General features: G+C 33.2%; 3 protein-coding genes across 3 annotated transcripts; 1 reads left to right on the top strand and 2 right to left on the bottom strand.

The window, feature by feature from the left end:
• Positions 1-5,708: 5,708 nt before the first annotated feature.
• LOC131598615 (uncharacterized) lies at positions 5,709-7,689 on the bottom strand. Its single transcript, XM_058871198.1, has 3 exons — positions 7,556-7,689; positions 6,297-6,639; positions 5,709-6,089 (listed from the first exon to the last, which is right to left on the bottom strand). Exons 1-3 carry the CDS (start codon positions 7,687-7,689, stop codon positions 5,709-5,711), a joined length of 858 nt encoding a protein of 285 aa, XP_058727181.1.
• Positions 7,690-13,530: 5,841 nt separating this feature from the next.
• Positions 13,531-15,312, top strand: LOC131596565 (allene oxide synthase 1, chloroplastic-like). Its single transcript, XM_058869248.1, has one exon. The coding sequence runs from the start codon at positions 13,589-13,591 to the stop codon at positions 15,149-15,151; it is 1,563 nt and encodes a 520-aa protein (XP_058725231.1). The 5' UTR covers positions 13,531-13,588; the 3' UTR covers positions 15,152-15,312.
• Positions 15,313-23,538: 8,226 nt separating this feature from the next.
• LOC131598614 (uncharacterized) lies at positions 23,539-24,300 on the bottom strand. Its single transcript, XM_058871195.1, has one exon. The coding sequence runs from the start codon at positions 24,298-24,300 to the stop codon at positions 23,539-23,541; it is 762 nt and encodes a 253-aa protein (XP_058727178.1).
• Positions 24,301-25,832: the final 1,532 nt, after the last annotated feature.

Raw genomic sequence — 25,832 nt, 5'->3', positions numbered from 1 at the left:
GGTAAGAGCTCTCCACTTTCAACCTCAGGCCACATGTCTTGTCTATTTATAGGACTAACGGCAAAACCATAGCACAGAGCATACTTTTCCCTAGTGTAACATTCATGAACAAACATTTATGGGTTTTGCTACCTAAAGCCTAAGGCAGCAACAGCATGCCTGCAGGGAATACCAACTAACTCCCAAAAATTACATGTGCACGACCTTTTAGCTATGTCAACTATAAATTCTTGGCTGTTATAAGAATGAGTGACTTGGAATTTTCCCATTGTTGCCCAAGTTGGCAACCACTGACCACTCATAGCAACCTCAGTGTCTAATCTTTTCCTAGGAATAGGCATAACTTTGTGTGACCACTAATCAAGTTTCAAAGTAGAATGGCTACACCTATTCATTAGATATTTCCTAATCCATTCACACATTGTCAATATAGGTTTATCTCTAGCAATTAAGATTGTGGCATTAATGGACTCAGAGATGTTCACCAATACATCACACCTAGGATAAAAGCTAAAAGCATGCTTACACCAACATTTAGTAGGCACCCCCATTAACCATGTCCAAGCTTGTGGATCTACTGCCTTTAATGCAATCATATTCTGCATCCATGTTTGATGGTATGTTGCCTCGACTACTCCCATCATTAGATCTCTTATAAGTGCTCCTCCACCAAACTTCTTCTTAAAATTTGCATACAAATGCCTCAAGCAAAGTCTATGCTCAATTCTCTCAAACATTTCTTCAAATACTGCAACCAAACCCTACAACAATGATAAATATTAGTTTAAATACATATCAGCTGAAAATGAGTCAAATTTAATAGTCATTACCTTTTGCTGGTCTGAGATAAATACATATCTTTTCTCTATTCCAACATCTTCTATTAACAACTGTATAAACCACTTCCAAGATTCTTTTGTTTCTTTTTCTACAAAACCAAAGGCCAGTAGGAAGTATTGATCATTGAGGTCCCTGCCCACAACTATTAATAGTTGACCTCAATATTTAGTCTTCAGATGACATCCATCAACCCCAATAAAAGGTCTGCAACCATTTATAAACCCTTTTTTACATCCCTCAAAATAGAAATAGAAAGATCCAAACCTTGGTTGGATGAAAGGTAATGGTCTCTCAATGTTGATCTTCACAGTATTTCCAGCACTTACCCTATGTAGTTCAGCTGCATATCTCCACAGATTTGCATATTGCTTGTATGCATCTCCTTCTATGATTTTTCTTGCAATCAATTTTGCTTTCCATGCCCTTGCCACAATTATACCCACTAAATAGTTTTGCCTCATATCTTGAATAATATCACAGATCCTCACATTGTCAGAAGTCTGCATTTTCTTTACCACAACCTTGGCCACCCACTTTGAATTTGCATATCTATTATCAAAAATCCTAGCACATGTGTGAGTGTCCTTTATAGTCTTAATTGCATAAGTGTGCTTATGACCCACTTTAGAACAAAGCATTAAAAAATCACACTTGGCCTTACATTCAACCCATCAAAGCCATCAAACCCATCAGCAATAGCAGTTGTCCTTTCATCCTCACTATCATTCAAGCCTTCAATAATCTCTTCATCACTAACATCTAACAAAGACACACACTTAGGGCTGCTTCCAATTACACTTGCATCATGTTCCACAAACAATTCCCCATCAACTTTCATCGCACAAGCATAGGCAACAAAATCATATGCATCCCCATCATTCCTAATCCGAAAATAATTAGGGCCTATGTCAACTATTAGGGCCTATGTGTTCCCCAAAAATCAGAGTAGAAACACCACCCCTGTAAATCGTTTCACCATCACTAAGCCGAATGAACTCTCCTCCATGGAGAAACACAACATTAAACATAACGTTGTTCTGAAATGTTAAACTGAATGTCAGAAAAAAAACTACAATGCATGGTATAATCAAGCTTCATAGATCGTATAAGGGAACTTACCGTAGAAGATTCATCGTTCCCATCCATGGCTTCTTCTTCTTCTTCTTCGCTGTTCGCTTCTTCTCCAAATCAACTCTGAAACATAACTATTCACGGGGGGTAAACATGAAGATGAGAGAACTTCTTCCAATTTTCTTTTTAAATTTAAGTAATACTATACAGTCATCCAATTATATTGCCACATAAGCTATTAAGTCAAAACCCATTCAACATGTGGAGTAAAAGGGTGTGGTGAAAGTGGATTAACACCTTTATAAGGGTGTCTTCATAAAAAAATAACTTCAAGAGGGCAAAACCGAATCTCGCTCTAATGGCAGGGGTGTCGTGTATTTAACCCTTAAAAAAACAAATTGTACTTAAAAAAATAAGAGTTGTCTATTATGTGTCGATTAACACGCCCTATTATCACTATTAAGGGTGTGTTTGTTTCAAGGTTGTAAAAAAGATTCCCAGGAATATGGCCATGGGAATGCAACATTCCCATGTTTGATTCAAGTTTTAAAAAATTATTCCAAGACATTTTTTATTCCCAGGATTCTTATTTACACATGACTTTTTTTTTTATTCCAAGGCTTAAAGGGTGGGAATATAATATTCCCATGTGAATAAGTTCAACCAACTTTAACTTCCCACTATCACTCACATTTATTATTATTTTTTATTTTTTAATATTTTTAAATTAAACAAATTTTATCATTATTCCTAGGAAACAAAATTCTTACCAAACACATAAGTTGGAATAATATTCCAAGGAATACTAATCCTAGGAATACCATTCCAAGGAATAATTTTTCTAATCTTGAAACAAACACACCCTAAAATTGTTTAAGTATATATATAAGGATTTGAAAAATGTTCGATAGAATAAAAACATATGTTTGAGAACGGCTTCCAAGAAATAGCGACCAGTCGTTACTCAAACTCCACTCTCAAACGCTCTCAGTTTATACACATTTGGACTTCCAATAACATACATGTTTGAATTCAAGTCTTTGTGAAATATAATTTGATTTTAGAAGCAAAGAATAGTTGTATTATTTAACATGTTTAGAAGTTCACAAATGAAATCGATTTTTTACCCTTATTCTAAATTTGAAACTTTAATTATCATAAAGCAATTTAGTCGCAAATTTATTGTTGGAACTTGGAATCACTATACACAAACTTTAAACAAAAATAATTTCATAAAATCAACATCAAGTACAAGAGTGGTACAGTAGAGAGAGCAACAACAAATGCACGCTAGTCCTTGTTTGGCAGACACTTTTATTTGTTTAGAGTTTGACGTAAGTGACATTATTATATTTTCACTTTCAATTTCAATCAAAAATCTTTTTTAGTATATACACAAAAATAAAAGTAAAATTAGTGGGAGCACGTTTGTTTCGTGTGAAGTTGAAATAGATCATTGAACCATAAAAACTTCATATTTCGATGCCATCATCATGTTTGTTTCGACTTTTTCTGTGGTCGGAGACAAAAGAAGCATTGCTGTATTTTCAATTTCTATATTCAACGCACCACTTTGGTCATCATGAAAAACTTTATTACAAGGACATAAGCATTTAGAGCACTCACCCTAATTTTACTCGCATTTTCAATGCCAAATTGGTACATAAGAGAGCGAAAGTCTACAAAGAAAAAACTAAACTAAGAGTCTAAACTATTATGATAAAGAAAAAACAAATATGAAGTGTTGGTGTTAACATAACACCATGCAATTCATAAGGTAATTAAGAGAGATAGAGAGAGTAGTGAGGTCAAAGAGGAGATTATTTTTTATTGATTGCGTGAAAAACTGTTACATAATACACATGCTATTACTATATATACATGAAATAACAAATATGCATTCAACATGGTTACATGGAACTGTATTTCTAAATTAAATTCATTAAGATTCAATTACTACACCACGGATTTGGATAATCCGTAGTGGCTAAATCGTCATGCTTCATCAGAGCCACTCATTTTAGTTTAATATAAAAAATCATTAATCATTAATATTAATTAATACATAGATGACTAAGATCTGAGCAGCATAAAAACATGAGAAGGAGCAAGAGATGATCTATTTCCCTATGCAACATGAAACTTATTTGGGTCATGCTAACATGTGCCCTAAGGGCACATGTTAAGGATACTATAAATAGAAAAAGTTAAATGTAATTAAATACAATAAAGTCATATTTAAAGTTTCGATACATTGAATGCACGCGTTTCAAGAAAATATTTTTATAAAATATCTCATTAACTTATGCCCTTGGGGCACATGTTAGCTTTTCCCAACTTATTTTAAAAAAAAGTCTTTATAACAACTTTTTTTTTAATAGAACAAAATATAGAGGTAACAAATCAATAAACACTTAGGCTATGTTTGGGAGTTTGGAGGGGAGGGGAGGGGAAGGCTTCCGAAAACGAATTTTTAAAAAAATATAGAGAAATATTTGACATTTTTTGAAAAAATGATTTTGTTTAGAATGATAAAAGAGTCATAATCATTACAAAATTTTTAATTTTCAAAGTAGTATAACAACCTAAAAGATATTTGGAAAATTTATATAAGCCCTTCAAAACCCTCCAAAACCCTCCTTCAATACAATTTTTGAGTTCTCCCATTTTATGGGGTTTTTGGTGTTATGAATAAAACCAAACCCTCCAAAACCCTCCTACTCAAAATCCTTTTATTTTTTTCACCCAATTCTTCTTATTTTTTAAAGCCCTCCCCTCCCCTTCCCTCCAAACTCCCAAACATAGCCTTAGTGTATGTTTGGTTATCCGGTAGAAAACATCAAAATTAATTATGGATCTTTAAAATCAATTTTGAAGTGTTTGACATTCTCAAACAGTCTGCCGCCACCGTGTTTTTTCTGGCTTAGAATTGATTTTTTTATGAAGCTACAATTCCTAGGAATATATCTAAGATTTTGAAGTTAAATAAAATCATGTCTACAATTGTTTTCGAATCATTTTTCTACAACGAGATGAGAAATCGTATCCCTTTAAGCCACAACTAATCCAAGGTGTAGTCTCGACATCTCCATATAGATAGTGACACAAGTACTATTATAAAATGTAGATTTAGTAATTAACTTTCAGCCCAACCATAATGTCAATTGTGATAAAATTTATTCATTTACCTATTTTTCTTTTTTCTTAACTTTCAACACACATTTCACTCCGATTAGTGAGAACAATTGTGGTTAAATGTTAATTGTTTTTTTAAATTTTAAATTAAAATTAAATAATATTTAATTAGGATCAAATTTTTTAACCATGAGGAAATGTCCCTCTTAGTGACACACTTCGAATCTCAGTACATACAATTTAGTTTTTATTCATTTGTAAGAAAGTAATTTCTGTTAGAATTTGGAATCACTTGGTTGGTGAAAATAGAGGGTTTGAATGTGGAGAGAGAGAGAGAGATAGATAGATAGAGAGAATGAGAGAGTAATTGAGGGTGATAATATTTTCATTAACTTTGATAATAATACCAACAAGATATTTAAACAATTACAAGGGAATTATGACACAAGTAACAAGTCAAATAATTGAAAATACTAAATATGTGTGCTTGTAACCGGTTAGAGCTGCTAAAAACACTAAAAACACTAACAGTGGTAACTGGTTACTGCGAATGCGTAACCGAGTACACCAACGCCAAAATCACTTTTTCTTAACTTATTTGACTTTTCACATACCTGTAACTGGTTGCATTTGAATTATCAATTTTCATTTAACACACTACCTTAATTCAAATGCTCCAAGTCTTTCATGCCCATGTTCATCTTCAATCTCTTGAACACTTCAATTGTGACTCCTTTAGTCAACAAATCAGTCAATTGGTTTTCGCTTCTACAATATCCTAACCTCAACCTTCCTTCACTAACAATCTCTCTCAAGTAGTAAAATCTCATCTCAATATGCTTGCTCCTCCCATGTGCAATTGGATTCTTAGAAAGGTTTATAGCATAAGCGTTATCAACCATGAGCGTTAGAGTGTCACCTTCATCGATGTCTAGCTCCTTCAATAGATTCATTAGCCACACGACTTGACACATACACAATGAAACAGCGATGTACTCGGTCTCACAAGACGATAGTGCTAATACCGATTCCTTCTTCGAACACTATGAGATTGGTGTTCCACTTAACACAAAGATGTATCCATCTATAGACTTTTAATCATCTTTATCTTTGCACCAATTGGAATCAGTAAAACCGAGTAACTTGCATTTTATGCCTGTGTCTACTGTGAGAAAAAGAATTCCACAACCAATAGGTCATTTGACGTATCATAGAATCTTCTTGATTGCTGCCAAGTGAGACACCTTTACTTTCTCCATGAATCTACTCATAATACCGACACTAAATGCCGGTCTCATATTGCACAAGTAACACATGAATCCAATCAACCTCTTATACTGAGTTGGATTAACATCTTGCTCATCCTCAATCTTTGACAATTGTTGCCTCAGTTCAGTTGGAGTAATGGTAGCATTAAAATGCTCCATTTCAAAATTCTTCAAAATCTCAAGCGCGTACCTTTTTTGGTACATGAGCAGTCTCTTCTTGGACTTGTGAAACTCAATACCAAAGAAGTATGTCATGAGGACAATGTCGATCATCTCAAACTCTTTCATAAGCTCATTCTTGAACTTAGAAATGCACTTTTCGTTGCTGCCCGTTATCAATAAATTGTCTACGTATAAACCAAAGATAATCACCCCTTAATTTCTATCCCTTTTCTCATACTCGCCATGTTCGAATACACACTTCTTGAAGCCAATATCCTTTAAGAAACCATCTATCCTCTTGTTCAAAAATCTTGGAGCTTGTTTCAAACCGTATAACTCTTTCTTTTACTTGCAGAACTTTAACTCTTGGTTTTTCACAACGAAACCATAGGACTGCTCTACCTAAACCTCCTCTTCAAGCGGCCCGTTCAAAAATGCAGATTTTATATCCATTTGATAGTTGGACCAATTATTGTTACTCACAATACTAACAACTTGACTTATAGTCTTAATTCTAGTAACCGATGCAAATACCTCTTCAAAATTTATTCCCTGTCTTTGCAAAATCTCTTTGTAACTAATCGAGCATTATGCTTGATTATTTCACCCTTGGGATTTGGCTTTACCTTATAGACCCATCTTACATCAATCCATTTTTTACTTCCGGTAGATCAATTAACTCCTAAGTATTATTTTTCTAAATCGATTCCACCTCCTTCTTCATAACACATATCCATTTTGGATCACTCAAGGCCTCTCCCGTCTTAACGAGTTTGGATTCAGCCATAAGTGAAAAATGGACGAAATCACCATCATCATTGACTTTGTTATCTCAAAGCATCTCACAATATTGGATTTTTGGAGGCAAACCTATTTGCCTTGTTGATCTACTTACATTATCTTCAACTCAGACTTCGAAGGGGGCTAGTTCTACACTCTCAAACTCTGTAAAATTTGAATTTTCAATGCTCTAACCGGTTACAACTTTTACATAACCGGTTACAGGGTGCTGCAACACCTTGATCTCATAAAAAATGACGTCTCAAATAATCACATTTCTTTTATTTTTTGCATTATACCATTTGTAACCTCCGGTGGAGTGATACCCAACATGTATAATCAATCCTCCCTTATCGTCTAACTTCATTCTAAGTTGCTCCCGTAGATGTTGATATGCCACATAACCAAAAACTCTCAAGTGGTTTGCATTCATTTCGGTGTTATCTTCTCAAGCTTTTTTCTTGGACACCTATTCAACAAATAGATAATTATGGATATCGCTTCTCCCCATAACTCTTTCAGAAAGTTCTTCCTTTTCAATATGCTTCTCACCACATTCATAATCGATCGAATTTTCCTTTTGGCAACACCATTTTGATGTGGTGTATAAGGTGGTACTATCTCATATATTATCCCCTCAGTTTAGCCTTAATTTTGGTAAACACTGCTAGACTCTTATTAAAGGTTACTTGCAAGACCGACTAGAGAGTCTCAGAACAATGTGAATGAAGTTTTCCAAATAAAGTGCAAGTAAAGAAAGTATGACTGAAAAAGTATGACCGCGGGTGAAATCACTTTATGAAAGTAAAAACATGTTAAACTAAAACTTGACTGAAAAAGTAAAGAATTCGACAATGGAAAAGGACTATAAACAGAATGTACTTTCAAAAAGTAAAGTTTTGCATTAATGTAAAAATTGAGATCAAACATACAATTCACTCTTGGAACTCATTTCTCTCTTCGTTTGATACTTTGAGCTTTTGTGAGTTTGATATTAATTTTGACACCCCTAATTCTATCGTTAAAACTACTATTTATACTAAAATCTAAAACAACTTCTTAAGGCAAGCTTTTCTCTACTGAAAGCCATGTTCTTTGTTGCATGTATTTTGCTTCGAAAAACAGCTTCCACGCGCCCCTTTAAATGGATAAGGCTAAAAAAGAGTTATTTAGCCATGTTGTACATTTCAACTGTCGTGGTCGAGCACTTTATAAGTAAAATGATTGATACAACTATCACCTTAAAGTTTTGAGTGAATATGTGGTGTCTCTTTCACTCATATGTTACTCTTGACACAATTTAGATGGTCCTCATAATGATCCAACTTAGATATTATCTGCATGTAATTGCAGATAATAACTATTGAGCTGGAGATAATTATAATAAACTAAAAAAAATTTCCTTCATTCAAACTTTGAACACAACATTAAGGATATTTATAATTTTTTAATCTTTTTTTTCTATATTTTTTATGTGCGTGTCAAATCTTCATTAAAGTGCCGTAAAAAATATCTCACTTAATTACTTGTATTCAAAAGAACTTTCGTTGGAATGGATCATCTGAGAAAGGAGGAATGAGGCTTCTAAGTTAGGAATCAATTTGTAGATCGAAGGAGGACGGGGGGCTTGGGGTTAAGGATGTGGTTCAATTCAACAAAGCTTTAATGTATAAGTGGATATGGCGTTGTCTTGTAGACGATAATGCGGTATGGCAGAAGCTGTTACAACAAAGGTATGGGGATGCTAGAAGACGGCTTGTGGCTGGTGTGGCTCATAGAAACAAACATAAGAAATCTCTGTGGTGGCGTGATTTATTGAAAATTAATGATTTTGATTTGTCGGAAACTCGCGGTTTCTCGAGCTTGCTGAAGTGGAGGCTGGGGGACGGAAAAAACATTCTGTTTTGGTTTGCAAATTGGCTTGGGGCGAATAGGTTGTGCAATGTTTTTCCCGGTTTATTCTCGACGGCGGTGAATAAGGTTGCGACTGTTAGTGAGTGTGGGGAATGGGGGGAAAGTGGATAGAAGTGGAAGATTAACTATGAACTGTTGCATAACAATAATGAGTTGCAGACTGAAGCTGCAGAATTGGAAGTAGTTCTGTTAGGCATTTCACCAATCACTTTAAATTCTGACCGGGTTGTCTGGCCGTTTGAAAACGAAAAATCTTTTTTCGGTGAAGTGTTGTTATGCAAAGCTGGAGCGGGGGCGGGAAACTGCTGCCTTATCGATTTAGCTAAGGAGAGCGCTTGGTTTTGTGTGGAAATCCAAAGCCCCGCATAAGGTTCAAGCCATCGGATGGAGATTATTGCAAGAGCGTCTACCGACGCAAGAATTATTGCAATGGAGGGGCATTACAGAGGACCCGGAAAACTGCAGGTGCGTGTTTTGCAATGTTATGGTTGAATCATGTAATCACCTATTTATTCATTGCATAACTGCTAGAGCTATTTGAAGGATGATCTTCTGTTGGTTAGATTTGAAGGAGGTTGATCTAGTGATTAATGTAGCTGATACTTGCTGTAGTTTTTTCCTTTTGCATATGACGTCACGGTTTAGAGAAGGTGTAATCTGGCTAACAACGGTGTGGTGCATTTGGAATTTTTGTAACGGGATTATTTTCAAGAATGAAGTGGGGGATGTCGACGAGTTGGTTTTTAAGATCAAGATGCATTCGTGGTGGTGGCTTCAAATAGATGCCAATCGTTCACAGTGTAACTTTTATGAATGGTGTAAATATCCTTTGGATTTTTTGTAACAATTATGTTAGTTGAATTGTTAGGACTGTTTGTATTCGGGTTCGAATACCCCTAGTACTCGAAATTCAATATATTGTTGTTTATCAAAAAAATTGTCCACTCTCATTAGCAAGTCTTACATGAACAAAGTCTCACAAATTGAACACGTACAAATACAAAAGATTACCATTTTTCCTCTTAATTTTTGTATTTGCATGCACAAACATCTTTGTCTTAGAATTATGTCAAAGTATTCTCTAAATTCTATGGCAAGACTTTTGGACGGAAAGAAATGACGAGGCAAACATCATATCTATGGTCGGAAGGCTGCTTATTGACTTTTAGAATGAAATAAAAGTATAATAATGAGACTATTAATACTTTATAGCTTTATTAAGAGTTGTTTATTCTATTTTGGCCGGCAGTGAGAACTATGAAGCTTATGATCAATAAAATTTGAATGTGTTTGAAAATAAGTAACCATCATAATTTTCGTTTTTAGTTGGATTTCTTATAATTAATGTAATCTTTAAGATCCAGCTACTATTATTAAAACTCAATTTGAATGCTATTTTAAAGTCTATAAATAACACGTTAGTCAAACGTGGTAATTTATTTTGAGTTGGATTGAATGAAATTATTAAGCTAAGCATGTCTTAGGTCAACCATAATTATTTCAGTTCCCACATGTGCAACACACTTTGTATGTGTATGGTGTGTTGGCGCCTTTTTGAGCCCACGTGCCAATGCAAATTTTTAGCTATATAAAAATGAGAAAAATAATTTATAATACAAAAAATAATTTAAAATATAAATTAATTAAAAATATTTAAAATAAAATATCCACTGATTTTGAGCCCACGTGCCAATGCAAATTTTTAACTATATAAAAATGAGAAAAATAATTAAAAATATATAAAATAAAATATCTAATAATTTTTTAAAAGAATATTTAAATCAAATATATTAATTATTCATTAAATTTATAAAATAAATTTTTTATAAATAAAAATAAAGAGAATATTACATGTTGATCCAAAATAATATAACATCTCTAAGGACATAAATTCACAGATATATTAATTATTCAATAAATTCAAAAAATAATTTTTTCTTAGAATATTACTTGTTAATCTAAAATAATATAACATCCCTAAGAACGTAATAAATTCACAAATTCTAAAATGATGTTTGACCAATGTCATCATATTTTTTTGAGTTGTAATTTACAAGGAAGTTTCTAAGATTTATAAAACTTATGATGAACCTTTCTACAAATATACTTGGTTGTAACTAATCAGGAGTAAAATTATTGGATCATACCACAAATCATCTTATGATCAGTGGCATAGCTAAGGTTTGGCTAGGATGGGAACCTTCTCGGGCTCTTCCTCATGTAACCTTAAGTCCCAACAGTACACGCTCGAATTTGTTCACAACAGTAACAATCACTTGGACTCTCATTTGGATTCACACATAGTTTTGATTTAGCCATGATTTTTAGCAAGGTTTGGTTCAACTTTGGTGTTAATTGGGTTCGTTATTTTTGAACTTTTGCGGTTCATAATTGATTTCTAACAAGGTTTTGCATTTTGACCTGATTTCAACTCAGTTATAGTTCAGGTTTTGACTCTAATTCAGTTCGTGTGACTTTGCAGAGAAATAAAATGACACAACAACAACAATAAAATCCTATTTGTGTTATTCTAGTTTAACTCGCTTTCAGGTTGAATTTGGTTCATGTTTGCATTCTGGTTCTGTTGAAGCAACGGGGAGAAGAATATACAACTTTCGATCTTGCTCACAAAGTGTTCGGCGAAATGCCTCCACCGATTTCTTCTCTTTTCTTCTGCTTCTATTTTGATTTTCTTATGATGGGATGATGAATTGTTATACTAATGATGATGCATTTGGTGAATTTTTTGTTGTGTTGCCGTTATCGCTGTTTGAAACTCGCACGCCACGTGTTCGATGAAATGCATCGATCGATTTCTTAGTTCTTTCCCTCCTTTTGCTTATGCTTATTGGTTCTACTTCTTGTTGACTTCACATTTCAATTATGATTTTTGATTTGTTTTAGATGTTTTGTAGGTTGTTGAACGATAATGAAGATTGAAGGTGAGTGTTTTAAGAATGCTGATGAAAATTGACTCAAGATGACGGTGAAGGTTGAGTCAATATGTTGCAACATTTTCTTTTTGTGTGTTGATTTTCTATTTCTTTATTATTCGGGATGGAGGAAGTGAATTGAAGAAATGATGATTGTTGTTTTGTGAATACTTTTATATGCTAATGGAGAAAGTGGGAGAATATGGTTGAAGAAAATGAACCAAATATAAGAATCCAATTTGACATAGAAAGGGTCACTCCTTAATCAAATATGGAAATCTAATTTGACACCTCAAACAATTATCAAGTAACATTAATGTATCATATTTTAATGTATAATGTAGTGTTTTTCTTGAATTGTATTGTTTGTATTTTATAAACATTTAGCTATATGATGGAGATCATCAGGAAAAAATATGTTATTGTTTCGGTTTTGTGCTCACATGCTTGTGAAGAGTATAGTGATCTTCAAATGTTTGGTTGTGACAACAACTGGCCCATATACCCCCAAATCATTGAAATTAGTGATCATTTAAAATTTTAAATGAGTATGTATCTGAAGATCATATGCATGATACATTTATACAAATTTTTAAATTATTATTTCTGATTCACTGTATTTAATTTTGTTTGATAACTATTTATATATTATATACAATGTGGATTTGCGATATTTAAATTTTTCCCATATTCCTAAATCCACCAGTACTTATGATACTTATGATCTTTTATACAATTGCCTAGAACTAACGATTCTAGGTCCTTAAAACCTACAACTATGCTATTAAAACACATAAATATATTATATGAAAGTAAACATTATTCAATCTCTAATTAATTATTTATAATATTTTTTAGGATCTTACTAATCAGTGCCCTCAGGGCAATGGTTAAGCATTTCAAAAAAAGAAAATATTTCATAAAATATTTAATATTTTAATTTTTGAGACATTAAATTTGCAGATTACCCTATCATCGGACCGAAACATAAAATTACAAACAATATAGTTGAGTTTAACTTCGAATTTAAATTCACTCTTCGTTTATGAAATACAATACTAATACACTACCAATTTTCTTACAGATCTTACAATATCAAATTTTGACATCTGTTAAAAGTTTCAAAGAGTTGCATAGATATAATATAAACATAGTAATAAAAATAAAAATCTACTCTCGATCAAAATAGAAAGAAAAAAACAATCCAACATATTCTTAGTTCAAATATAACTTTCTTAAATTTTACTACTTGTTGGTCTAAAACGAGAGAACATCCAGCCGCGTGACAGTGTGTACTAGTAGACCATAACAACTCCATAAACACAACAAAATTTCACATACTTTTTTTTTCCATCTTTTTTGTCAGGTCAAAATAAAACACACTAGCTCGTGAATAGTCAGAACTTGATTCAATATTCAATAATAATATTCTATAAATAACACCATAACCCAATCACTCACCAACTCAACAACTACCCACTAAGCATGGCTTCTTCAACTCTCTCAACTCCCTCTTTTTTCCTCCAACACCAATCAAAACCCTCCACCTCATCCCACCGTTCCTCCACCTTCCTCCCACCCATCAGATCCTCCATTTCCGAAAAACCACCCTCCCTCTCCGTCACCCCACCACCGCAACCCACCAAACTCCCGATCCGCAAAATCCCCGGCGACTACGGCATCCCTTTCATCACACCCTACAAAGATCGCCTAGACTATTTCTACAACCAAGGCCGCGACGAATATTTCAAATCCAGAATCCAAAAATACAACTCAACAATCTTCCGAACAAACGTCCCACCCGGTCCCTTAATAGCTCAAAACCCTAACGTCGTCGCTTTACTCGACGCTAAAAGCTTCCCCATCCTCTTCGACGCTACAAAAATCGATAAAACCGATGTCTTCACCGGAACCTACGCTCCCTCCACTGAACTCACCGGCGGTTACAGAGTTTTATCCTACCTAGACCCCTCCGATCCCAAACACAACAAACTCAAACAACTCATGTTCTTTCTCCTTAAATCTCGCATCCGCCACGTCATCCCCGAGTTTCGATCTTCTTACAAAGAGCTTTTCACTTCGTTGGAAAACGAACTTGCTAAAACCGGTAAAGCGAGTTTCGCCGACGCTAATGATCAAGCCGCGTTTAATTTCTTAGCTCGCTCTTTACACGGTTCGAACCCGGTTGATACTGAACTCGGTTTAGACGGTCCCAAAATGGTTCAGAAATGGGTTTTGTTTCAGTTAGGCCCGGTTTTAAAACTCGGTTTACCTAAACTTCTAGAAGATTCCATAATTCACAATTTTCGCTTACCTTCTAGTCTCGTTAAAAAAGATTATCAAAGACTTTATGATTTCTTCTACGCTTCGTCGGGATTCGCTCTCGACGAAGCCGAGCGTTTGGGTATTTCCAGAGATGAAGCTTGTCATAATCTATTATTCGCAACGTGCTTTAACTCGTTTGGTGGATTTAAGCTGTTTTTCCCAAACGTGATGAAGTGGATCGGAAGGAGTGGTGTGAGTTTACATATGAAGTTGGCGAAAGAGATTCGAGAAGCGGTTAAATCTGCTGGTGGAGAGATTACCATGGCGGCGATGGAGAATATGCCGTTGATGAAATCGGTTGTTTACGAAGCGTTTCGGATCGATCCACCGGTTCCGTTGCAGTTCGGGAGAGCGAAGAAGGATATGGTGATTGAGAATCATGAGAATAGTTTTGTGGTGAAGAAAGGTGAATTGTTGTTAGGGTACCAACCTTTTGCGACGAAGGATCCTAAGGTTTTTGATCGAGCTGAAGAGTTTGTTGCTGATAGGTTTATTGGTGATGGAGAGAAATTGTTGAAGCATGTGCTTTGGTCTAATGGACCGGAGACGGAGTCGCCGGGTTTGGGTGATAAGCAATGTGCTGGGAAAGATTTTGTTACGTTGGTTTCTAGGCTTTTGGTTGTTGAGATTTTTCTTAGGTATGATTCGTTTGAGATTCAGGTTGGGAGTTCTCCTTTGGGTTCTTCTATTACTGTTACTTCTCTGAAGAGAGCAAGTTTTTAGTAACTTTTTGGTTGGTTAGTTAAGGTGATTGTGTTAACTTTGGGGTTTTATTGTTGTAATTGTTGTAAACTACTTATGTGATATTGATTTCATTTATGTTTATATAAGATTATTTCCCTATTTAAGTAAATTTTATGGAAGATAAACTTATTTATTTTTAATTTGGAAGTAATCCTATTATATCCAAGTTCCGTTTTATAGTTCTAATATTTGGGATCGATTCAGGGAAAATACTTAGATGGACACAGCTATAATACTTGGATTTACATACAATCAATCACATTTTTTTATTAATTAAATAATAAAATTAAAATTATCTCTCTCCTCTAATTATCACAATCACCTTTCATGTTGACAATTAAAAACGAAATTAAATTTTAAATAAATTTAAACTCTCTCTCTTCTTATTGGTTGTGCCTAAATATATGGATTTAAGTTCGTGTCCATGCAAGAATTGCTCTCGATTCAGTTAGATTCTATAGTAATAGCTAGTATAATTCAATTTTTGGTTTTTTTAACACTCGTAATGAGGGTGGTGGTCCTTATAAGGATGTACCGTAAGTTATAGTACTCACGTACACTACTAATTATTGTCGATAATTGAAACTAACGGTAGGAGTTAGTTTTTTTGTTTATGGAAAAAAAATAAAAAATTTAATTTTTTATAAAAGAAAGAAAGGAAAATGGTATTACGAGAGTCTGGACCGGTTCAACAAATTGGAAGGCCTAAGGTAATATTTAGAATAATTTTTTCAAAGAAGTAAAAAATATATTAACAAAATTTATAATAATTTATATTTTAAAATAAAAGCCATCAATAAATTTTTAAATTATTATTTTCTTCAAATAAATCTCTAAATAATATAAATTAAATATATTAATTTTATTAAATTAATCATTAATTAATATTAAAAACATTTATGGTTCTTTTATCATCTGAATAATATGAGTTAGATTTACTAAACTTATGTACCTTTTGAGTCAATAGTGAAAGAATTACTTATTATATTTATATAATTTAAAAATTATATTAAAATAGAGTATTATTTTAGAAATTTAATTTAATTAATTAATTAAAAATATTAATGTTTATTAGTGTGGAAACAATAGTAGATTTTAGTCAATTTTTTAATGACCAAATAAAAAAAATAAAAATAGATAAGGTATTAAAATAATACATATATATATATATATATATATATATATATATATATATATATATATATATATATATATATATATATATATATATATATATATATATATATATATATATATATATATATATATATATATATATATATATATATATATATATATATATATATATAAGTTTCCTAAATAAAAAATAAAACATACAATAGTAAGATGAATTTTCTTATAATATTATAAATGGATTGTTAGATCAATGACCACTCTCATTAAATGTATTGAATGATAAATATTTGGCAAAATTATACTCAGGGTCCTTTAAGTTATTTTATTGTAACAAGTTGGTCCTTTATATTTTTTTTGCTATAAGTTAGTCCTTTATGTTAACTAATGTATGCATCGTTGACCTTTTTTCTGTTTTATTAATTTTATTTTATTTCGTTTTTAACTTTTAAAATTCATATTAAACTCATTGTTGGTCAAAAAATTATGAAAAAATTCCTAAAAATATTTCGTCTCATTTTACATTCTGTGTAATTTTCTGAGAATTTTATTTTCTGTTTTATTATTTTTATTTAATTTATTTCTTTTGTGTGCATTTTAATTAGTTTAAAAATATTTTTATGCTCTAAAAAATTCTGAAAATTTTACTATAGGATTCAATGATGGTCTCTAACGTATGTTAAGTGATACATCAACACCATTAGTGTCACTTCGATTTTTTTGGAACGAAGTTTATGAAAAAGGTTAACTGTGCAGACGTTAGTTAACATAAAGGACCAACTTGTAGCGAAAAAAACATCAAGGACCAACTTGTTACAATAAAATAACTTAAAGGACCCTGGGTATAATTTTACCTAAATATTTTGTAATGATTAATAGAAGGATAAAATGAGACTAAAACACTTCCGATAGTAAGATTCGAACCATTGTCCAAAAAGAAAATTAGATACTACTTTATTACTTGATACTACACCCATATAACTAGGATGGAAATAGGCCAATCCTACTAACATGGGTCTACGGCCTACGGCCTAGCTTACACAGGCCAATGTCTTACCTGACTTTTTTTTTAAGTAGAGAAGACCTAGACTTTTTTATAAGCCTATTAAGTTAAATATGTTAGGTCACGAGCCATAAGAAAAATCCCTTTAAGTCCATCAAACTGGCCTATTTAAATAAATATGACGAAATTTACTATTTTTTATATTGTATTTTGTATTTTATATTAAAATACAAGAGTAAAGCTTAGTTATCTTGAAGAACTTGTGAAAATAAGTTGAAAAAACCTAATGGATAATGTCATATGTTGTTTTTCTAAGTTCTCTCAAACAAATAATCTCACAAAACTTATATTACTTTGAAGGCTCAAATAAGTTAATGCAAACAAACATTTAATCTCATTGTACTTTTGATTCTCTTGTCTATTTAAACATTAGTTGAATTGCTTATTTTTCTATGTTCAAATAAAATAGCTTTTTAAGTAGGCTAGTAGGCTAATCAGGCTTTCGAAAAGGCCAGGCTCAAGCAAAAAAATAAGCCTATGATAGGACACATGCCAGACTTAGGCTTTGAATTTTTTAATAGGCTAGACTTAGGCTTAGCAAAGCCTAACTTGCCCCAGCCTATTTTCACCCCTACATATAACTAAACTTATGCATTTGCTGGTATATACTTGTTAATAAATTTAGGGAATTTCTTATTACAACCCATGCTTTTCTTAGCGAACCACGTGAAATTCCAAAATTATCCCTAAAATTAAAAATATATTTTGGATTCGCACCCCCACACCCATAATTCATTCGTTTTTAAAAATTAACTCCATTTTACGTTAAAATTTATTCTAGAAATGCACTTCCGATAAAAAACTGGAAACGTATTTTCGGTTTCTAATCATATTCAAGTATTATTTAAGATCAACTTTATGCTAAGATCAATAAGGGCTCAAGATAAGATAGGATAGAGTTAGCACCATAAGCTTTATAACCTAAAAAGTTAACACGTACGATCAAAATGATTATAGCCATGAGAAAATCGAAAAAGACGCATACACTAGATTTCAATGTTTCTTAAATAATAAATTTGTCCGGCCACTTTCACACTTTAAATGCATAGAAACCGGAAATACATTTCCAATTTTACATAAATGCAACTTAAAAAAGGTGCGCACAGAAAATATATTTCCAATTTTAAAGGGGGCAAAATCGGAATTGTAAATGGTATATCTTTGGACCATAGGGTGGAATAAGAAAATCCGAAAATTTATCTGGAGGCCTTTTATATAGCCCGAAAAAGTAAGGCTCAAGGCAAAGGCCTTGTTTGCCTTGCCCTTGGGCCAGGTCTGAAGAGAACAACCTTGAATTGTATTCGACAATGTTTGATGAATCATACATGTTGTATGGTGTATATAAACTATTTATAGGTTATTTCAGCCTAACTAACTGACTTTCATAGTTAATAACCAACTACAAAGTTTTTTATAGCTCATAACAAGAAATTAACTAACTTTACTTTGTTAACAGTATGCTTCCTAAATTCAATTATATATCATTTTATTTGATTTGAAGCATACCAAATGCATTCCTCAAATTAAAAAATGTGTCACTTTTCAACCTTTTGGTTAGCACATATGTAATATATACAACAATATGATAGTATGTAATCTTTAATCTTGATTATTCTGCTGTCTCAAGAAATGAAATCTAGTCTCAACATGTATGATTTTCCATGTAAAATCGAGTTCTTTACTAGATTGATAGTTTTCTTATTATCAATTTGTAGCTTAACTGGCTGCTTGATCTCCTCCAAAAGTAATTCTACCTAATGACTTGACATGCAACATATGATCCAACTATGTGTTTTACTTCACATGATGAAAGTGCTATAATAGGTAATTTCCTTGAACACAAAGAAACTGATGAGTCAAAGAACTAAACTTTGTTGCCAATGGTGTTTCTCCTATTGACTTTGTCATTGCACTAGTTTGCATTTGAGTAGCATATTAATTATGTTTTAGAATTCTTTGCAGAAGTTTGGAATAAGATTCCATAATCCATTGTACCTCTTAAGCATTTCAAGATTCTTTTAATTGTATTCATGTAAGATCTCCTTGGATCATCCATAAACCTACTCACCAATCCTATAACAAAACAAATGGCTAGTCTCCTGTTGCAAAGATATCTTAGTGATCCTACGATCTATTTAAAGATTGAAGAATTCACATTCTCTTCCCTTAATTATTTCTCTAAGGGTGGGATCCATGATAGACAGGTCAATTAAAAACTTGGAAGATAAGTCATCCGCCTAAGCCATGAGACCTAAGGCATATGAGGTGTGAATTTCCCGGTGAGGGTGATCATCATGTTCCATAGGTTGGTTCTGCTAATGTACCTCTTTGCTAGATGTGAGTTTGATAAAGGAATCTCTTTTAACATTTTATCCAAACAACATTTATTGATTTATTCTTTGGATTTCATCTCAACATCTCCAATTTCATGAGGTACCCCTTAATCGAAGCGCAAATCAGTGATGATACCGAAATGCCCTAGTATCTTAGCAGATGGGTTAGTGAGGTTCACAATGCTATTGACGATCAAATCTCTAATATTGATAGGATTCCCATTTATGAGTGCCAATAATGCATGCACCCTTGAGGTATCGCAATCAGTGTGTTTGGAGGTGCTATCTGAATTAAACAAAAAGAAAGATTGCCCATTTTTAAAATTTGGCTTCAACTTAGCAAGAAACATTTTTTATGGAGACATCCATTCTATTTAACTCCATTTTTCTTCCTCTTGACCAATTTCTTGTAAAATCAAATCACATACTTCTTAATCGAGTATTGGATTCAAATGTCGTATCTTATGAACCTCACAAATTTAAGGAGGTCATCAATGCAGTAATTTATTAATGTTATACGACATACTGAAGTGTATGTAGATGAAATAAGAAGTCTAAGCCAGATAAAAGTAAAGGGTTAGGGTAAATTTGGGGTATGACAATGTCCTTCCTCTAGAATAATCTGTCAGAGAATCTCATAACACCGATCTCGTCGATTCTAATATCAGTGCCTTAACCTTGATTGATTAAGGCTAATCGATCAACTAGTCTCGAATCAGTCCTCTGACCTTCTCTAATCTCCTTAAGAATACTATTGCTATGCTTCAACATACAAAAATTCACACTCTGTGGAATTGTCACGACGCAAAAAACCTTGAGCGCATCGCATGCTCGAAATATAACAGAGTTGCTACCGAACTTTATTTGTTTAAGAAGAAACGAGAAAATATCGATAAAATCCACGAAAGCTAAGGGAAATGTTCGTCACAACATGATCAGGTTTCGAGAGTCGGTTATGCAAGGGTTTTTGTTTTTTAGTTTATTGGGTTTGATGGGATAATCACCCTCTTACGTATCCTCTACTACAATGAGACACGCGGCCACGTAGTTCTAGGAAGAAAACCACGTGTGTGGTGGTTGATTTTATTGAACAATTTTAGGGTCATATTCTAACAGTTAAACATTGCTTCTTTGCACTCGCATGGGAGGCATAAGTATTTATTTTGTGTCGCGTTAGAATGGATAAACATGTTCTTTATGAAAAGGTTTTCAAAGTCGCGCAGGGGGGGTGGAGGGGGAGAAAAAAGCTTTTATCTGGACTTTTAGTAAACGTTTGAGCATAGGTGTGCATCAAGCGCTCGTTTACCCAAGATATTCAAAAGGTGTGCACCAAGTGTCACTTGTTGTCCATGTTTATGAAAATTGATCTTTGCGGAATTACAGTAAACGTTTGAGCAAAGGTGTGCACTAAGCGCTCATTTACCCAAGATATTCAATAGGTGTACATCAGTCGTCACCTATTATCCAAGTTTTCATTAAAGTATTTTAAGGCGAAAGACCAAGCTATTCAAAAGGTGTGCACCAATCGTCACTTTGTCTTTCGATTTTTTTAAGAAAAAGATTTGAAAACGACTTGACGTTGGATCCAGTGCTAATTTGATTGCGAAAAGTTTTGAATGAAAAGGAATAAGTACTTGATGTAGGCTCAAGCATTTGCAATTAATTTGGGAAAAGACTCGACGTTGGATCTAGCGCATTTTGGTCTTTTTATGAGAAATGATTGATTTTAAGTCAAGTTAATTAATCGAGAGGATTCATAACTAAACGAACTAAGACTAATTAATTAACCAAAAGTAATCGAATCAACTAATTAAAACGAATAAAATTAATTACCAAAATTAGGTGGCCAACCGAATTTAACTAATTAAAATTAATTGGAAAGAATTAAATAATGAGAATAACATTTGGGTTAATTAATTAACCACAAAAATAATAAAAGTGAAAGCAAATAATAAAAAAAGGGTAGCAGAGGTACAAAATTGAAATAAGGGGTGTGAACCATGAGGGGTGCTGGGCCCATGATGCCTAAGCCCAAGTTATTTAGATTGTGCCATGGAGGAGTGTATAAGCAAATACTGCAGTGATGGCTAAGTATTGGCCTCGACCCTAAAGCCCATGAGGGGGTCAGAAAGGGAAAAGAGAGAAAAACATTATCTCCTTCATTTCAAACATTAATTCATAAATTGTTAACATTTTTTTACTTATGATAAATACTATTATTATAATTAAATTTTTTTAATGAACAATGAAAATAAAAAATACTTATTTTTATTATTTTTTTTCAAAAAAAAAAAAGTACATTATCTTTCACTATTATTTCATCTTTACTTAATCAAAATGCTACATTTCAAATGTCTCAATTTTTTATAATAATAACTTAAAAGTTGAAATAAACACATTTAAAAAATAAAAATAAATAATATTTTCACTCCATGCGTGTTTATATATTTGATAGCTACCATGTTCAAGTCACAACTTCAGTGGTGTGGTGAATGCCTATATTCCACTGCCACAGAAGTAGACTTGTTAAACAACATTAACAAATAAAAAAAAACAATGGAAAAAAATTATTGAAATTTTATTTTAAACAACAACCACAAAAGAATAACTTTCATGCTAATCTAAATAATAAGATGACATCCGAAGAGTTTGTTTGCAAAAGAGAAATTGTTAATCAAGAGTGGTATTTTTGGATAAAAAATAGAACTTTTGAAATTTTAATTCAGATTACTTTACAAAATTTGACAATTTATTGAGATATCTGCTAACAAAATAAGAATATCTATTAAAAAATTTCGGATTTGTTTTAGTTTAGTTTTTTCTTTATTATGATGTATTTTTTGTTGAGACAACTTGTAATATCTCATTTTCGTCTTTTACTAATTTCATCTGATACATATAAAAGGTAATTATTTTTGTACATTGTTATTTTTTTTGGAAGAAATAATTTTTATTGATCCAAAAAACAATGAAGTACAAATGCGATCATAAGATTCAGCAAGCAAAGATACAAAAGCTACATAGACCCACCAAGCCTAAGCTACCATAAGGGAAGCAACGTGAGGTTTTAAAACCTTACAGAACCAACCTCTATACACGATTTTCTCAATAATCTCATCAATAATGTGAGTGTGATCACTAGTGTTTCCATAGGCAATTCTGTTTCTATGGTACCAAGCTCCATATATCGTCTCAGTAAAGGCCAACCTAAAAAAGTTTTGCCCTCCAACCTTTACCCTTTCATATGCCAAGGGACCAAGGGAGTTCCTCCTCCTAACTGCTTAGTGTATGCTTAAGTTGAATCCAGTCAAGGACAACACTCCAGATTTTCTTCATCTCCACACATTCAAAGAATAAGTGGGTGCAAGACTCCTCTTGGTCACAAAAATTGCACTTGTTATCATTTACAAACCCAAATCTGAGTAACCTACTTTTGGTGGCCAACCTTTTATGACAGAGCAACTAAAGAATCACCATTACACAAGGCCTTGCTGGATTATGGTAACAGATTCTGCTCCAAGAAATTATCGGGCCAGTAGTAAGAATTTGGTAGAAAGCTCCACATTTAAAATTACCCTTCAATTCCATAAGCTTTGAAGGGCTTGCACACAATCTCTCACACTCAAAATAGCACGCAGGATCCATGAGTTGCTAGTCTTGGGCTGCATATAAAAAATGTTCTGATTCTTTAAGTAGTATGAGTGTATCCATTTCACCCATAAACTCTCAGGCTTGTTACAAATATTCCACAGGAGTTTAAGCATGGTACATTTGTTCCATAGGTTTAAGTCAATTATTCCCAGCATCCCTTGCTTCAAAGGCTTACAAACTAAGGATCAAGCCATAAGGCTTTTACAGCTGATACTATCCTTGCCAGTCCAAAGATAAGACCTACATATAACATCAATCTTGCTGATAACATTTTTTGGGATAGGGAAACAAGCCAGCCAGTAATTCACAATAGCAAAAGAAACACTTTTGATTAACTGCAATCTGCCAGCATAGGATAATAATTTTGCAGTCCAGTGCCTAATTCTAAGCAGAATCTTCTCTATAAGGTCCATGTAATGGTGTGAAGCTAGCTTTTTGCAAGATATGGGCACACCGAGGTATTTAAAAGGGAGGCCACCCTCTTTGAATCCAGTCAGATTAAAGATATTATCTTTCACATCATTAGGAACAGCTCCAAAGTAAAGGTTACTTTTAGTCTTGTTAGTTTGCACACCTGTGGAATTCAAAAACTTGGTAAAGGCTGTTAGTAGAAGCTCCACTGACAAAGTATCACCTCTGGACAATAGCAACACATCATCTGAAAACATAAGGTTAGTAAGCTGCAGTTTCTGACATTTAGAGTGATGGTTGAACTTCGGATCTAGTTGCATATGATGCAAACATCTTAGCAGGTACTCCATGAGAATGACAAAGAGGTAAGGCGAAATGGGGTCCCCTTGATAACTGGCTTTAGGCATGTCCTTAGTGTCTTGGCACTCTTCAGGGTATGGGGTTGTTAACCACATAGTGTGTCGGGGTTGACCCTTCTTGGTGTTTAATGCTTTGAAGCATTTCCATGATAATGACCACAGATCTTCTGAGTTCATTTCTTATCTCTTTGGAGTTCACTCAACATCTTCTGAGACATGCTTTAAGTTCAATACAGTGTCGGGTAATCAAACTTGCCTTGTAAATTGTGTTGGAGGATGAAAGGTATGAATACTGGATTCTGGGAAATGCATGTTTAATGAATGCATGATGATTGTTTATGCAAGAGTGATTCTTATGAGATGCAATGACATACATACATTATGGAATGCAACAGGATGCTATAAAATAGATGAATGTAATCTGGAAAAACACAACCTAATGAGGAAGGTTCCTTATGATGGGATAGTTTAAAATACTTTTACCCAAAGATCCCCTCACGTGATGGCTCTAAGATTTTTGATAGTAGAGATGTCTACATCACCATAGATGGAACGGGTTCTAAAGGTTCTTGGAGTTAACAACGAAATCAGATTTTCGTTATGCGATGGGCTAACCATCTTATGACAAATTTCATGAATAAGTCTCCTCCAAGTGGGATTTTCGTATTAGCCATTCAAGGTGTTCACCTTGGGGACTAACACTACACAACCACCTCCTAACTTATGTTTCTCTCTTGTTTTTCCAAGCTCGGGTTGAGAGCTTCACTCAAAAAGTAATACTCCCAAATCCCACAAGTGAATAAGCAAGATAAAGAAAATATATACATGAAATAACAAAAGTAGATAAAGCTAACAAATGAAATAAACAACAACTAAATTAGGGTAGACATACCTTATTTCCCTAGCAGAGTCGCCAGCTGTCGCAGGTCAAAAAATAATCGCCACGAAATGTAACAAATAGAGTCGCCACCAAATTTTATTTATTCCAATGGGAAAGGGAAAATATTGATAAAACCCTTGGGAGATGAAAACAATGAATAAGATGGTCTTCGCAACCAAATTTGGGTTCGGGAGTCGGTTAAGCAAAGGGAAGGTATTAGCACCCCTTACCTCCATCGTACTCGACGGGACCCATTTAGTTGTTTCGCAATCGAGAGTTAGCTTAAGTCTACGTTTATTTCATTAAGAGAAATTTGCACTTGGGTGAAATTTGCACTTGGGCAATGAAAAGACTTCGCGCTTAGGCGAAAAATGAAATAATGAGTTTGAATTGATTTTGAAGTTTTTGTGAGAAGATGAAATGGACTCGACATTGGATCGAGAAGTTTTATTTGAATGAAAATAATTTTTTTCTTTTCTTTTCAATTAACTAGCAAAATTAATTATTTAAGTCAACTTAATTAACCAAAAGATGTAGCTAGGATATAATTGATAAAATTAATTAACTAAATACTTTTTAATCAAATAATCAAACAAAATGAAGGTTTAACTAAAAAAAAAGTAAAAATAAACTGAATTAAAATATGGGCTAGAAGAGTTGAAAGCCCAATGGTGTGCTTATGGTGAGCATAGGTGTTCACCTAGCGCGTCCTTTACTCAAGGTATTCAACAGGAGCGAGTCCCATTGTCACTTGTTGTCCAAGTTTAATTAATGTATTTTAATTCAAAAGATCAAGGTATTCAAGAGGTGTTCACTTCTTGTCACTTGA

This window comes from Vicia villosa, linkage group LG4 (genome assembly GCF_029867415.1).
Source record: "Vicia villosa cultivar HV-30 ecotype Madison, WI linkage group LG4, Vvil1.0, whole genome shotgun sequence".
NCBI lineage: Eukaryota > Viridiplantae > Streptophyta > Magnoliopsida > Fabales > Fabaceae > Vicia > Vicia villosa.
The sequence above is the reverse complement of the archived record's forward strand: the minus strand, read 5'-3'. Positions and strand labels throughout refer to the sequence as shown.